The 11,939-nt window shown below is 54.8% G+C and overlaps 1 protein-coding gene across 1 annotated transcript in view; it reads left to right on the plus strand.

Moving 5' to 3' along the window:
* The window catches only part of EPHA2 (EPH receptor A2), a 33,104-nt gene extending 26,903 nt beyond the window's left edge, over window positions 1-6,201 (plus strand). Inside the window, exons 15-17 of the mRNA XM_011939881.1 lie at window positions 152-345; window positions 974-1,129; window positions 5,215-6,201. Of these exons, the coding sequence (XP_011795271.1) occupies window positions 152-345; window positions 974-1,129; window positions 5,215-5,320 (456 nt within the window). The 3' untranslated portion in view covers window positions 5,321-6,201. The remainder of the gene's footprint in view (window positions 1-151; window positions 346-973; window positions 1,130-5,214) is intronic.
* The last annotated feature ends 5,738 nt before the right edge of the window (window positions 6,202-11,939 follow it).

Raw genomic sequence — 11,939 nt, forward strand, 5'->3', positions numbered from 1 at the left:
AAAAAAAAAAAAAAAAAAGAAAGACCCCTCCCGTCTGTTTCTGGGATGTTCCTGTTTCCCTTCCCTCCCCTGCCCACTTCTGTAGGCTGGAGGCTGTATAGGGTTTCAGTGGCTTTCTGCAACAACGCCCCTGACCTTCATGCCCCGCCAGGTGATGAAAGCCATCAATGATGGCTTCCGGCTCCCCACGCCCATGGACTGCCCCTCCGCCATCTACCAGCTCATGATGCAGTGCTGGCAGCAGGAGCGTGCCCGCCGCCCCAAGTTTGCTGACATCGTCAGCATCCTGGACAAGCTCATCCGTGCCCCTGACTCCCTCAAGACCCTGGCTGACTTCGACCCCCGGTGAGTTCTGTGCCCTCTGCCCATGATGACCCCAATTTCCCTTCTGCAGACTCCTGAACCACTTCGGTAGAGTGGCCACCCAGGGGAAGTTGAGGAGTGCTGGGGGCTCAGAGGTTATGTGTGGACTTGACTTAGACTGGACATGATGACCCTGGAAATCCTAAAAGAAGCAGCCAGCTTATGTTGCGGGTGCAGGGCACTGTGTGAGCAGTTAATATGTTTTCATTCATTTAAACAACGTACCAGATGAGTCCTCTTCTACAAAATTATCCTCATTTTGTAGAAGAGGAAATTGAGACACAGGGTGATTGAATATCTTACATGGCTGGAAGTGGTCAGGCTGGGATCGTGACCTCGGGATCCGGAATCTCTGCTCGTAGCATTTTATGATCTGGTAGTTATTGGTGGTGGTCCTGTTAGTAGGAGTGGAGGGGCAGCAGTAGCTGAGCGCTCCCAATGTGCCAGGAGGTCTCATTGAACCCTGCCTGACTGGGCTTCCCCGTTGCCCAGATAAGGAAACCAAGGCACGGGGCAGCTGAGTCAATCATCCAGGTTAGGGAGCAGCAGGCGCGGGGCCCAGGGTGGACTGGGTGCTGCAGCCCCTCACCTGCAGTGCTTCCGGTTGCAGGGTGTCTATCCGGCTCCCCAGCACGAGTGGCTCGGAGGGGGTGCCCTTCCGCACGGTGTCCGAGTGGCTGGAGTCCATCAAGATGCAGCAGTATACGGAGCACTTCATGGCGGCCGGCTACACTGCCATCGAGAAGGTGGTGCAGATGACCAACGAGTGAGTCAGGCCCCTTCCTGTTCCCCCACCACCCCTGCCCCCTCCCACTCCAGAGGCTGCCTCCACGCCCCCCAACCCTCTTCCCTGCCCCTCAATGCTTGTCTCTTCATTCTTTCTCTTCTGGTAAGAGGCTCCTTGGAAGGCAAGAGCAGAACTCCGCCAGCAGCTGGCAGTTCTGGGCGCCCACTCTCAGCTCCCGCCTCTTCCTACATCCTTTACCAGAGTGGGGAAATAATAGTAACCGTAATCATAATGGTAGCTACTGTTTACTGAGGGCTATGTGCCGTCTCTGCTTGAGCACTTCGAATGAGAAACCAGCAGGGTGAGTCCTGTTAACAGGTGAGAAACAGGTGCAGGTGAGAAACAGATGCAGAGAAGTGCAGTGACCCGCCCAGGGTCCCACAGCCACTAGGGGCAGAGCAGGATTCCAGCCCCAGTCAGTCGGGGTCCCAGAGCACAGGGATCAGAGAGGTCGTTGGTAGACAAACAAGCTGAGATGTTACCGGCTTGCCTGAGGTCACACAGCCAGCTTGGGGCAGTCTTCTCCAAGATGCCCTGCTTGCTGCCCAGGGGAGAGTTGAACCCCTGGCCTACCCCTGGCACCTCTCTCCATTTGGTTGGCTCTCAGCCTGCAGTCCCACCTGGTGAGAAGTGCCACTGACTCCCTGCTGGCCCTGGGTTTGGCGCTTTGTCGAGCTGCCCCATGGGAGCTCTTCTCTCCTTCCCAGCTCCAGCACTGAGACTTTTCCCGGCATGGCCTTGGCACAGACACCTCCTCCTGTCCCAGGAGGGGGAAGACACTATCCTCTTAGCCTTTTGTGCCTCTAAAAATAGTGGCGGGTTTCAACAACCCAGCTTGTGCATGGCCCAAGGTCATGGCGGGAGCAGACCCCGAGGCTGGGAGGTTTTGGGAACTGTATGGATGGGATGACCTGGGCCTCCCATGGTTCTGGGTCACAGAAGTTCTGGGATTTGAGCCTGTTCATGAACATTCTCTAGGACCTTTGGAAACTGCTCAGCTGGGCTTCCAACCTGCTAGCCAAGGCCACAGTCCTTCTCAGGGGACAGTCCGTGGTGGGAAGCAGGCAGGGACAGAGCTGACCAGAGGGAGGCAGGGAGACGTAGGGAGGGGAGATGGATCACAGGATGTCTTTTGCTGCCGGCCAGCGCAGCAGGGTCACAGACTTGGGCTCTGCACACATGCCTGGGTTCAAGTCCTGCATCTGCCACTTCCTAGTGGGTGACCTTGATCAAGTTTGGTGGGACTGCATGGGTGCAGTGCAGATGACACGTCTGGTATACAATAGGCGCTAAATCCTTGTTGCTCTCCTCTTTTCCTCCACTCCCTTGCTTTCCTCCCCTAGTGCTGTGCAAATGCCCCCTCCTTTTCTCCTTTTCCCTGGGAACAGCCACAAGACCCTTTGCCCCTCCAGGGGCTCCCACCAAGGACAACACAGCCTCTCTTCTGGTGACCAGAGCTGAGGGCAAGGAGAAGTGCTTATAGGAAACACATGTTCTTAGAGGCTTCCCTAAATAGCTCGGGGTGCTCCTCGCCAATTCCTTTCCCACGAGCAGGGATGGGGCGGTCTTGGATGGATGGAGGCTGTGTGTGTGTGAGTGCTGCAGTGTGCGTTGTTGTGAAAGGGCCTGGATAAAGGCAGGAAGTCATTTGCTCTCCCCCCCCCACCAGCTGCTGGTGCTCAGAGCTGGGGCCTGCAGGCCTCCTCCTTCTCCTCTGCCTCTTTCCAAATAAATGGGGGTCTCAAAGGACTTTTTAAAACCTGAAGCCTGGGTCTACACACGCCATGGGTCCCAATGGGAGGCTTCGAGCTGGTTGCAGGGGAATGTGTGCCTTTCCCACTGGGATCAGGATTTAGGCTTAAGTGTCCCACCCCCTCCCCTTCTGAACCTCCTGCCTCCTTGAGTCCCTCCCAGGGGACCAGCTGCCTGTTCCCTGGGGTCTCACAGCCACTGTCTCTTCTCCATTTTTGCTATTTTGGAGTCAGTTGGGTTTCTAGCTAGACTAGTGGTCCCAGATGTTTTGTGAGCAGCTGATGAGAGGGGTGGATGTTGCACCCCGGAAAAATAGCCCAATCCCAGGCTCTGTCTAGAGCTGGGACTGCAGCATCCGCATCCTGTGTGGGGGTCGAGGGCACGGGTTGTAGATCTTAGGGTCTCCAGTGTCCTTGGCATAGGCTTCGCACTGAAGGAATGCTTGCTGAATGAATGAATGATCTGACACGTGAGGCTCCAGGCCATTTCTCACTCCCGTCTCCCTGCACCCAGGGCCAGAACACAGCAGGAACTCACCGAGTATATGGCCTTGGAGTTTTCTACACAGGGCTTCAGGAGCAAACTGTGTTTCCATCCTGTGAAATTAACCACTGCTGTTTGCAAGAGGGACCAGAGGTGGCCCAGCAATGGCCCAATCTCTGCTAAAGCATTCATTCGCTCATTCATTCATGCAGCAGACACTCTCCTGGGGACCTACTATGTGCCGGGTCTATCCTGGACCCTGGGCAGGGGTGGGGGCGGGAGCAGGGGCTGTGAGGGTGATGGGCCCAGATGATGAGGTCTCAGCACTTGTCCTCCTGGAGCTTACAACCCACTGGTTCTTAAACTGGATGTCAGGTTTCTTCTGGGATTCAACCAAATGCAGACTCCCTGCTCCACCTGAGGAACTGCAAATCTGGGGTTGGGCCAGAGTCCTGTCTCCTTCTCCGTGGTCTGAGCGCTTATCCAGGGGCCATAATTCGAGACCTTCAAGTATGTGGGAAAATGCTGCTTTTTCAGCACCTCCAACTATATAGGTTAGAAACGTCCCGTGTGGGTAGCATAGGAAGTTCTCCCAAATGTCCCAAATGTCCCGGCCTTCCTGCTGCTGAGGGAGCAACAGCCTCTGCTGGAGGTCCCGGAGACCCCCCCACTCACCTGGGTCTGCCCTTCCCTGCTCTGCACCTGTCCCGGGGCTCCCGGAGCCTGTGGGAAAGTCATGTCTGCAGAACCACAGCTAGGATCTTGCATCATATAATTAGCTCCCTTTACAGCCAAAAGACGGCCCGTAAAAACCTGGGTGTTTTCATGGGTTTGGGCTAGTGGGTGAGGACAGTGGAGGAGAAAACTCCCAAAGTGAGTAATATATGCCCTCCTCACAGGTTCCTGGGAGCATAAGTGACTTCATGAGGGGACGGAGGGGCATGGAAGGGAGGCCCAGGAGAGTATGTACACTGTGGGGGTGGGAAAGCAGGGCTGTGGGCTCCTGGGCACATCTGTCCATCTGGAACTGATGCTGCCTTCCCCTTCGGCCGCTGGTTTTGAGGCCTCTCGCCCTCCAGATGGACAGTAGCTCCCATTTTACACGGGAGGAGACTGAGGTGCCTCCAAGGGCAGACATCTTCCTAGTCACTGGATCTGGTGACCTGCAAGCTCCACCCATGGAGACTCGCAGAGTTAAACCCTTTAAGTATTTCCCGAGTCCTTCCTTCACGACCAGCAGTGGGAACTTGGAAGGAGTGAGGGAGAAATGAGGCAGCGGGTGGGAAGAGACCTTGGGCAGAGAGGCTTTGAGCGACATCCCTAGAGAGGTCCTGGGAAGGAGGCCTGAGCTGGGGGCACTGGGGACAGACTGGGGTTGAGGAGAGGGGAGGCATTTGTTCATAGCTGGTTTGATTCCCAGCTCTTCCACCTCCTAGCTGTGTGACCTCGGGCAAGTCACTTCACCTCTCTGACCTCAGTTCTTTAATCTGCAAAATGGGGATGAAAACAGCACCTGCCTCACAGATAATTCAGAAGATTTGATTTATTTTTATTTTTTAAAGCATTGTACAGAGTTGAGGCTTCTGTCGTTTTCCTAACTTTGTTGATGGTGGGCCACCGTGGCAAGCTTCTAGGCTGTGACTCCTTCTCCCAAGCCTACCTAACCAGAGCTCTCTTGCCCTACAGGTTCCCAAGGCCCCCTCTCCACCCTCCTCCTCTGCTTCCCTCCACTCCCCTCCCCTGCCGCCCACCCAGTCCTGTCCCTGCCCAGCCCGGCCCCCTCCCCTGCTCTAGCCCCTAACTCTCCCTCTCTCCCTCCCGGCCCACAGCGACATCAAGAGGATTGGGGTGCGGCTGCCCGGCCACCAGAAGCGCATCGCCTACAGCCTGCTGGGACTCAAGGACCAGGTGAACACGGTGGGGATCCCCATCTGAGCCTCGACAGGGTGTGGAGCCCCATCGGCCAAGAATACTTGAAAAAACAGAGTGGCCTCCTGCTGTGCCATGCTGGGCCACTGGGGACCTTATTTATTTCTAGTTCTTACCTACTGATACCCCCTGCAACTTCTGCTGAGGGGTCTCGGATGACACCGTGGCCTGAACTGAGGAGATGACCAGGGATGCTGGGCCGGGCCCTCTTTCCCTGCGAGGAACATACAGCTGAGCACTTAGCAGGCACCGCCATGCCCCAGCACCCCTGGAGCAGGAGCCCTGCCATGGCCTTCGGACAGACATTCACAAGCCAACCTCCCCTTCATCTTCTCCCACATGAGGCCATCTCAGGAGATGGGGGGCTTGGCCCAGTGCCAAGTGAACAGGGTACCTCAAGCTCCATTTCCTTACACTAAGAGGGCAGACCGTGAACTTGACTGGGCGAGACCCAAAGCGGTCCCCGTCCCTCTAGTGCCTTCTTTAGACAGTCGGGCCCTGTGCTCATCCCTGACTGGCCAAACCCTTGCTTTCCTGGGCCTTTGCAAGATGCTTGGTTGTGTTGAGGTTTTTAAATATATATTTTGTACTTTGTGGAGAGAATGTGTGTGTGTGGCAGGGGCTCCCGTCAGGGCTGGGGACAGAGGGTGGCCTGTGTCAAACATTCCTGAGCTGGGGACCCGGGGGCCGGTGCTGCAGGAACGTCCTGCCCATGCCCTGGTCGGCCCCATCTCTCATCCCTGTAGATAGCAGGTTCTATTCTGTCAGTGTTCATGATTTTGTTTTGTTGAAAATTTTTTTCGAATCTTAATTTATTATTTTTTTTATATTTATTGTTAGAAAATGACTTATTTCTGCTCTGGAATAAAGTTGCAGATGATTCAAACTGATCTTGGCGCTCAGTCTTGGGAAAAGCAGTGGGGTCTCAGAGCTTCCTGGGTGGGAGTTGAGGGGGTGAGGGTTCTCCCCAAACACCGAGTGTTTAAACAGAGATTCGTGCACAAGGAAGACACATCACTTAACCCTGGGAGCAGGGGTGGGTGGGAGGTGGGCAGGGGGCCAGGAAGCCGGTTCTGCCAAGCCCGGCCTCCATGCCAGCAGGCCCCAATCACCTTTGATCTCCAGGCTGCTCAGAGTCTTGTGGAGGGTTGGGAGGTAGGAAAAAGCAAGAGCCGCCATCAGCTTCCCTCCCACGGCTCCCCGGAGCTGTCGAAATAGATCCTTCAACCATCCACGTAGGGCTCTGAGGTTTACACAAGCTTTTCACAGGTTTCGGCTTGTTGGAACCTCAACACTTTGTCATGAGTTTTGTGGGCGGCCCCATTTTACAGAAAAGGAAAATCAAGCTGGAGCCCAGCAACTGGACTTGCTCAAGGCCACACAGCAAGTTAGGGGCAGAAGCCAGAATTGAAGGCAGGGTCAGAAATTTCAGTGGGATGCTTTTCTCTTAGATGAGGAAATGGAGTCTCAGAGACACGCAGTGACTTACCCAAAGTCACACAGCAGTCTCAAGAAAAGTCAGAGTTCTAATTTCTTTTTTTTTTTCTTTTTTGTTTTTGAGACAGAGTCTCACTCTGTCGCCAGGCTGGAGTGCAGTAGCGCGATCTTGGCTCACTGCAACCTCCGCCTCCCGGGTTCAACCGATTCTCTTGCCTCAGCCTCCTGAGTAGCTGGAACTATAGGCGCACGCCACCACACCCAGCTAATTTTTGTATTTTTAGTAGAGATGGGGTTTCACCGCGTTGGCCAGGATGGTCTCGATCTCTTGACCTTGTGATCTGCCCACCTCTGCCTCCCAAAGTGCTAAGATTACGGGTGTGAGCCACTGCACCCAGCACCAGTGTCCTAATGTCAAACCTGAGCCTTCTCCGCTCTACCGGGTTGCAGCCCTGCATGTCAGAGGTCATTCATACCGGGGGTTAGTTAGGAAGGTGTCAAACACAGGTCACCAGGAACGTAACCAGGGAACAGAGATGAGCTGAGGCCCAGGAGGAAGACTTCCTGGAGGAGGTGGTCCCAGAGCTGAGACCTCAGGGACTACTAGGAGTTAACCAGTGAAGCCAAGGGAGGGTGATGCAGAGTGAGGCGCGGGGGCGTGAAACCGCATGGTTGTGCAAGGGAACCACAAGCAATTTGGTGTTATTAAGGCATGACGTGAGGTGCTGGAGAGGTCTCTAGGGCCTTGTAAAGCAGGCCCAGGAGTGGGGATTTCAAGCTGAGAGCAATGAGGAGTCATTGAAGGTTTCAAGCAGGGAGTGGCATGATTGTTGTCACTGGGAGAGGCAGGTCTGGAACCCAGAGCTCCTGACTCTCAGCCTGGAGCTTTGGGGAGACACAGGAGAGGTGCTGGCGAAGTTGGGAGGGTGTTCGGCCTGCCCTGGGGTCTCAAGGCTGGCACGCTTTGCCCTGACCCCTGCTGCTGCAGGAGAGCTGCCTCCCTCTGGGTCCTGGCCCACTGGGCATTCATGAGACATCTGACCGCCTGTGTCAGGTGTGGCTGGGGTTGGGTGAGCCATGGGAGTGCAGGGAGCACCTGGCTGGGCCTTCCTCCTATTGGTGTTGGGCCACCTGAGTGTACTGGGCATGATAGCTGAGTCAGGCCTTCCTGGTGCCTGACCCAAGTGGCCACAGTAGCTCTGTGGCTGGGCTATGGCTACTACCACTACCACTGACAAAGCTGTTGGCCCAGCAGGGAGTAAGCCTGCAGCTTGCAAACCCACAGCAATCTGGGCTATGAGGGCACGTCAAGACCAGGCCTGAGTCCCATTCCCAAAGCAACTCGGCCATGGCCCTGCTGATGAGCAGGAATGAATGCAGGAAGTGGCTCAGCATTGGGGGAGGTGGCCTCGTGTGCTCTTGAAGTCCTGGACGTAAGGCCCTTCAAGGGCATGTGAGAACGCATAAACCTGTGGGCCACAGACAGGTCCGATGCTCAAAACCCAGTGAGCAGCTGTCTGCAGTCTCCAATGGACCCTGCGGTTGGCAGGAGGGGAAACTTTATTTTTAAATGAAAGCAAATCCAGAGCTGTCTCCTAGAGGGCCTAAATGCAGGAACACCCCTGTAGCAATAAGAACACCCAGCCCACAGATCTTGGTTCCTGAAAACCATTCTCCAATAAAAGGAACCAGGGCTCCTTAGAGAAATGGCTGATTCTGGGGCTGAAGCAGGGAAAATACAAGATGAGCTGGGAGCATCTTGGAGCATCAGAGAGTAAAGAAGTGCTCAAAAATAAACAGGTGGGGCTGTGCCAGAGAGACACGGGAGCCAGCCCTAAAGAACTCCCAAGGGCCAAATCTAGAACAAGCTGAGCAACAAAACGATGAGGTATTAGATTAAATCCGAAGTCGAAAATAAATATTCACGAGTCTATACTGACATAAATAAATGATTAAAGGCTGGGTGCAGTGGCTCACGCCTGTAATCCCAGCACTTTGAGAGGCCGGGGTGGGTAGATCGCTTGAGCTCAGGAGTTTGAGATCGGCTTGGCCAAGATGGCGAAACCCCATCTCTATCAAAAGCACAAAAAATTAACCAGGCATGGTGGCACGCGCCTATGGTCCCAGCTACTCAGGAGGCTGAGACGGGAGGATCTCCTGAGCCCGGGAGGTGGAGGTTGCAGTGAGCCGAGATTGTGCCACTGCACTTCAGCCTGGGTGACACAATGAGATCTCATTAAAAAAAAAAAAAAAAAAAAGCTTGAATAAATACATAAGTTGGGGGAGACTAGATAAAATCTTCCTTACAGATGAATTTCAAAGGGGTGGATTCTTTTCCCTCTAGTGGGTAAAGCTTGCTTCCCCACTGCCTGGACTGTGGACTGGACACCCTTCCAAAGAAAGGCAGTAGGGAAGTATAGAAGGGGTTAAAAAAATAAGAAAGAAAACGAAAAGTAACTTTACAGTGGAGAAACCTGGCAAACACCACCGTAACCAAGTGATCAAAGTTAATATCATCAGAGAAAAAACAAACAAACCAACTCAGAGCAGAAGGAACATTGAGCTTGAATTGAAGATCAGGTATCAGCAAACACTTACACAAGGCTTTTTGGGCACCACCCACTGTTCTAAGCACTTAGCCTGTGTTTACTTATTTAATCCTTCCAACAGTCCTTCAAGGTAGATATTATTAATATCCCATTTTACAGATTTGAACACTGAGGGGAGGGAGGTTACATAACTGGCCAGAGATGTCCTCTCCCCTCTCTGCCATCATGGACACTTCCCTAGATAAGGTCTGAGAAGCACTGGATTTGGGGAAACCGAGGCACCATAACCTGCCCACGGTCTCCAAATGCCACCACATCCCACACCCCAGGTATCCAGATGGTTTGCTCCTCTGTCCCTTCTCTCAGTGGCCATTTCTTGCTCTGTGCCAGGCTGGGCACAAGGTCCACAAAGATGGATAAGGCCTCTGTCTGCCCTCATGGGACTCTTGGTCTGGTGGGGGCAGCAATGGTAATACAGTAGGACCCAGGCTAAGAAGGGGCAGAGCTGGGTGTTACAGGAGCCAGAGGTTAGGGCGGAGGGGCACCTGACCCAGCCTAGGAAGTCCAGGCAGGCTGCCTGGAGGAGAAGCCATCCAAGTTGAGGTCAAGGTCAAGTGGGAGTCCACCAGATGGGGGAAGAAGTGTCCCAGAAGAGCCTGGCTCTGACTCCAGACCTCTGTGGGTGGGGCTTGAGTCTCCCCTCCAACATCTGGGTCCCATTTGACCAAGACAAGCTTCCTCCACCTCCTATGCCACCCTAACCCCTGGCTGTTGTGTCAGGAGCAGCATAGGACAGCAACTATGCCCTCATTCCCACCCCGACCAAAACCTTCATCTCTGATTTTAGTTTTCTCTGCTGAGCAGTGGGCCTGCAGCCCTGTCTGGGCTCTGAGCTGCAGGAAGCTTGGCAGGCCTTTGATGTATCCAGCAAAGCCCCGAAGGAGGTGAAAGGCAGTGGTGATGGAGGCATTGGGTAGGGAGGTGCCTGCTTTCTCTGCTGCTCCCAGTCTGCATGGCAAGTTAAAACCGTGTCACCAGGCACCAGCCTGAGATTTCCTAATTCATTAACAAATTCTGGAGGGACAGGCAAGCTCTCTGCTCGCCCCCCCATTCACACCTCCTCAGCTCCAGCTGCAGCCCAGGGCCTGGGATGGGGCCTGGGGCACCATAGATGCTGCTAGAACAGGGGGCAAATGAATGTGTGTGGGAAGTGCTCGAGTCCTTAGCTCGGGCCCTCTGTGCCTTCGCCCATTCTGTGCATTTTGCCTCCATCGCCCCCTCTGGAACTATGTCTGGTACCCAGTAGGCCCTCAATAAACATTTGTTCAATAAACAAATGAACTGGGGGGACAAGAACTGGGCTTTTGAGATCCAAGGGCCCTGTGGAGCCGGATATGGGTTCTGGGAACACGGTAAGTGCTGTGCGATGGTCCTGGGCTCCCTCTGGCTGGCCAGGAGGGACCTCAAAAGCTGGTAAGGAGAAGCAGTTGAGTGTTTCTGAACCATTGTAGGTGGTGGGTGTTCCTTTAGCATTGCCTGTTCCTGGAGGAGTTGCTAACGAATTAGGAAATCTAAGGCTGGTGCCTGGCAACACGGCTTTAACTTGCCACGGTGCCAGTGACTCTGCCATGCCAGTGCCCAGCCCAAGACCCACACTGTCTTATGCAACGGTCACAGTGACCCTGAGAGGTATACATTTATCCCCATTTTGGGGACCCTGAGGCTCAGCAAGTTTACAGTATTCAGACCAAGTTCCCACAACTAGGAAGTGACAGAGCGGCACGGGAGACAAGAGTCAGCTCATCACACGGCCTGCTGCTCGGTGACACTTGGGGACCTTGGGCTTCTTTTTAGGAAATGGCAGGAAGATCCTTGGACTGGGAAGGGAAGACAGAGGTTCCGTTGGGCGCCTCCTATTGACTTGGCTGTGGACTCCTGGGCATGTCCCTTGGTGTCACAGGGGCTTAGTTTGTCCGTCTGTAGTGAGGAAGGCTCCAGGAAGTCTGTCCTGGCTGAGATGAGGGGCCCCTGCCCCCACCACAGAGTTGCCCCCTCCTCACTCCTGGCACCCTCTCCCCAGGCAGCCCTGGGCAGCCCCAGGTAGCCCAGCCAGCAGGCCCCACTCCAGTCCTCTGGGTCTGGCTTTTCAGTTCAAGCCATCAGCCAGTCTCTGTCGGCAGAACCAGACCTAGTTTCTGGGAAGCTGCAGCCACATTCCACCCCTGCCCGGGGTGGGGGCCTCGTTTCTCCCGCTGGGCCCGGGCCCCATTTCAGCAGCCTCATCACATTCCCCACGGCCTCAGCGGCCTGATGGATGGACGGATGCAGTTTCCATACTGGGCTGGCAGAGCAGGCGGCTGCATGATCAGGTCTCCTGCTGGGCGGAGGGGCCTTTCCCCCAGGACCAGGCCTCATGGGCCCCGCCAACCAATCCCAGCATCTGGCCACAGGACACGCTTCCCCAGACTCTGCACCCCTCCCCCATACTCTAATGTGGTCCAGACTCCTGGACCTGCCCTCAGTTCACCATGAGCCCTTGCCCACCCCCGCACACATCCCTCCCTATTTTTGTCTGCGGAAAATGCACCCACCCTTCCAGGCTCAAATCAAATCACCTGTTCTCCAAGAGACCTTTGCAG

This window comes from Colobus angolensis, unplaced genomic scaffold (genome assembly GCF_000951035.1).
Source record: "Colobus angolensis palliatus isolate OR3802 unplaced genomic scaffold, Cang.pa_1.0 Scaffold185, whole genome shotgun sequence".
In the NCBI taxonomy this organism is placed as follows: domain Eukaryota; kingdom Metazoa; phylum Chordata; class Mammalia; order Primates; family Cercopithecidae; genus Colobus; species Colobus angolensis.